Here is a 3,494-nt window from a genome sequence, read left to right as displayed (position 1 = left end):
CAGACTGAAACAGGCTCCAGGCTCTGAGCTGGCAGTCAGCACAGAGCCCGACGCGGGGCTCGAACCCACGAACCGCGAGATCATGACCTGAGCGAAAGTCGGACGCTTAACCGACTAAGCCACCCAGGCGCCCCGGCGGGACTGTAATTCTTGACTGAGTGCTTGACGTCGTCTGTGAAAATTTCCTGCAGCTGCGGGTGAGTTTCTCTCCTTCTGAAGAGTTTCACTGCTCACTCCGGCTGGCCGCCTGAGTGGGCAAGGGCCTCACCAACGTGAGGCTGCTCCCGGGGTTTAGCCACCCAGGGGTCCCCCCAGAGCGGCTCGCCCGGGCCAGTCGTCAGAGTTGCTGCCTCCTTGGTGACGAGAGTGCGGATTCCTCTCGGGCTGTCCTAGCTTTCCGTGGGCATCCCCACTACGGTGCCTGCGAGGCCTGAAAACGTGCAGACGTTCTAGACGGGAGAGAACAGGAGCATGTCTGTATTTTATGCAGCTTTTCAAACTGTCCTCAGTGAGAGTATATCCGACGGCAAACACCTCCCCTCCCTTGCTCGGCCACGCACCCCCAGCTTACAGATCAGTTCCTATACCTCCCAGGATGCCAGGCTCGAATCTATCCTATTTTTATAACTCAAGACATACAGAAAGACAACAGCCCATGGTTTATCGCATTCTTACAGCTCCCCCGGGGCCTGTCAGGAACCCCTCTCACTGGGGGTGAGAACCACTGCCGGACGCGGAAGGGCGGAAAGGGCAGGGTGAACATTTAAGCCCAGGGACTGCCCGGGGCGGGGGGGCGGCGGGGGCGTCACAGGCCCTCCGGCCAGGCTGCCTCTCCTGCCCTGCTGCTGAGTCTGCTGCTCTCTGACATCACAGGGTGCCGAGAGCCCGCCTCCCTGCCCACCGCGCTCCACGTGCTGGCCGCCAGGGACCAGTGAAGCTTTCGTGCTGGCGTTAGACCCCATTTCCAGCGCACACGGCGGGAGCTTGGCTCCACAGGGAATAAACCCATGCTTGGAAGGTGCGAGGAGCGGAGAAGATGGAAACTCCCCCAGCAGGGGACCCCAAAGCACGTGGTGGCTTTGCATTTGCAGAAGGAAGGAAGGGGTTTGCCTGATGTTCCTGGCCAGAGTCGCCCGGGAATTTTTCAGTGTTAAATCAAGAAAATCAATAGGATTTGATAAGCACAAAAGCAGTTGCTATTTTCCCTATGGAGGCAGCTGGGGTCCCCCTTTCTTTGGGGAGAAAACGGGGAGCTCCGTTTATACACACAGTTTGCAGCACTTGGGGGAAATGCAAGTGGGAATCAGAAGGCCACGGACAGACAGGGTCGGCAGCCTCAGTGAGTGGTCAGGCAGAGGACAGGGGCTTGCACGGCCACCCAAGGACCCCTGACTGCCCCCCCTTCACTGCCAGCCACCTGCACCAGTGCCCTCAGGCTCCCTGTAGCAGACATAGTTCCGTGGGGGTCACGACTAGGAAAGTGCTGGCCACACGCCCCCGTTGACCCCGGTTCCTCCAGCCTGTCACTCGGAAGCCGTGCCCCCCGATGAGCAGAGCCCCCGGTGAGCGCAAAACCCATCCACGTGCCTCTGTTAGAATATCCGGATTTCTTATGCAGCCAACACAGCCTCAGGACACGGTGTTTTCAGACTCACGCCTTTTCTAGCTCAACACACATTCTGGATGCTCCGGATGCGTCAACACACTCCAAAATATCCCCGGAGTTTTGCAGCTGAGCAACATCTCATAGAACCAAACATAAGCCTGGAGCTAATGAGAGTCACCTGGGCTGCGAACACCAACAAGGAAGGAGGCGTGTGGGCCGCCGGCGGGGACAACACTCTCCCGGGAGTATAAAAGCCGACAGCCAGCCGGAGCTCCTCACACACTCACACTCACACTCATACTCACTCACACTCACACGCACCCTCCTCCAGCCCCGCCCCCACCATGGCCGCGTCCACCCTGTCCGTCTGCTCCAGCGACCTGAGCTACGGCAGCCGCGTCTGCCTGCCCGGGGCCCCTGACTCCTGCCCCGGCTCCTCCTGGCAGGGGGGCGACTGCCCAGAGAGCTTCTGCGAGCCCCCCTGCTGCGCCCCCAGCTGCTGCGCCCCCGTGTGCTGCACCCCTGTGTGCTGCAAGCCCATCTGCTGCACCCCTGTGTGCTGCAAGCCCGTCTGCTGCACCCCTGTGTGCTGCAAGCCCGTCTGCTGTGAGGACTCCCCCTGCACAACCTCCTCTTGCTGCACTTCCTCCCCCTGCCAGGGAGACTGCTGCAACCCTGTCTGCTGCACCCCTGTCTACTGCAAACCCGTCTGCTGCACCCCTGTGTGCTGTAAGCCCGTCTGCTGCACCCCTGTGTGCTGCAAGCCCGTCTGCTGCACCCCTGTCTGCTGCAAACCCGTCTGTTGTGAGGACTCCTCCTGCACAACCTCCTCTTGCTGCACCTCCTCCCCCTGCCAGGGAGACTGCTGCAACCCTGTGTGCTGCACCCCTGTGTGCTGTAAGCCCGTCTGCTGCACCCCTGTCTGCTGCAAGCCCGTCTGCTGCACCTCTGTCTGCTGCAAGCCTGTCTGCTGTGAGGACTCCCCATGCACAGAATCCTCCTGCGGCACCTCCTCCCCCTGCCAGGGAGCCTGCTGCACCCCTGTGTGCTGCAAGCCCGTCTGCTGCACCCCTGTGTGCTGCACCCCTGTGTGCTGCAAGCCCGTCTGCTGCACCCCTGTCTGCTGCAAGCCCGTCTGCTGCACCCCTGTGTGCTCCGGGTCCACCCCCTGCTGCCAGCCCAGCCCCTGCTGCAGACCCCCCTCCTCCATGTCCCTGCTCTGCCGCCCCGTGTGCAAGCCTGCCTGCTGCACCCCTGCCTCCTGCTGCTGCGCCCCTGCCTCCTGCTGCCGCCCGGCCCCCTGCGTGTCCCTGCTCTGCCGCCCCGCGTGCCCCCGCCCCGCCTGCTGCGGCCCCGCCTCGGGCCAGTCCTGCTGCTGAGTGATCTTCTGAAGGGCGCCCTAAAGCTTGAGCGCTCCTCCACGCACCCTGGGTTGCTTACAAAGCACTGAGACAGGTGTCAGTCCCCTTTCCTGCGCCCCTGCAGTGGACACCGGTCCCCAACCCCAATTTGTATCCGTCCTCCTACAAAGAGCTCACTCATTTCCTCAAGTACTGACCTTGCCCAGTCAGCGTGCCCTGCCTCCTCAGTCTGGGTTGGCAGTGACCCCAGCAAGGCCAGCCGGGCTCCCACACCCCCGAGCCTTATGCGGTGTGAATGGAGAGAAGGTACAACCCCCGGAGCTGGTTTCGCACTGTCGCCTGTCGCCCGGACCCCGTGTGGCCTGCTCCTCCGCTGATTCCTGAGCTGGTTTCTCTATCGGCCCTTGTGCTGTGAGCCATCAGTCCCTCCAATAAAGTCTTTTCTTTATCAACTTAACCAGAATCCATTTCTGTGGCTTCCAACAGAGACCCCACTAGGCCCCCCCCGCCACGAGGGCCATCATGCT

General features: G+C 61.8%; 1 protein-coding gene across 1 annotated transcript; it reads left to right on the top strand.

Annotated features, from left to right (window-relative positions):
- The first annotated feature begins 1,950 nt into the window (after positions 1 to 1,950).
- On the top strand, positions 1,951 to 2,985 carry LOC120240696 (keratin-associated protein 10-4-like). Its single transcript, XM_039245519.1, has one exon. It carries the CDS (start codon positions 1,951 to 1,953, stop codon positions 2,983 to 2,985), a length of 1,035 nt encoding a protein of 344 aa, XP_039101450.1.
- Positions 2,986 to 3,494: the final 509 nt, after the last annotated feature.

This window comes from Hyaena hyaena, unplaced genomic scaffold, assembly GCF_003009895.1.
Source record: "Hyaena hyaena isolate Hyena2069 unplaced genomic scaffold, ASM300989v1 scaffold_254, whole genome shotgun sequence".
Taxonomy (NCBI): Eukaryota; Metazoa; Chordata; class Mammalia; order Carnivora; family Hyaenidae; genus Hyaena; species Hyaena hyaena.
The sequence above is the reverse complement of the archived record's forward strand: the minus strand, read 5'-3'. Positions and strand labels throughout refer to the sequence as shown.

Bases quoted from the DNA above. Each gene is read 5' to 3' on its own strand.
- LOC120240696 (XM_039245519.1), top strand. From the start codon at position 1,951: ATGGCCGCGTCCACCCTGTCCGTCTGCTCCAGCGACCTGAGCTACGGC.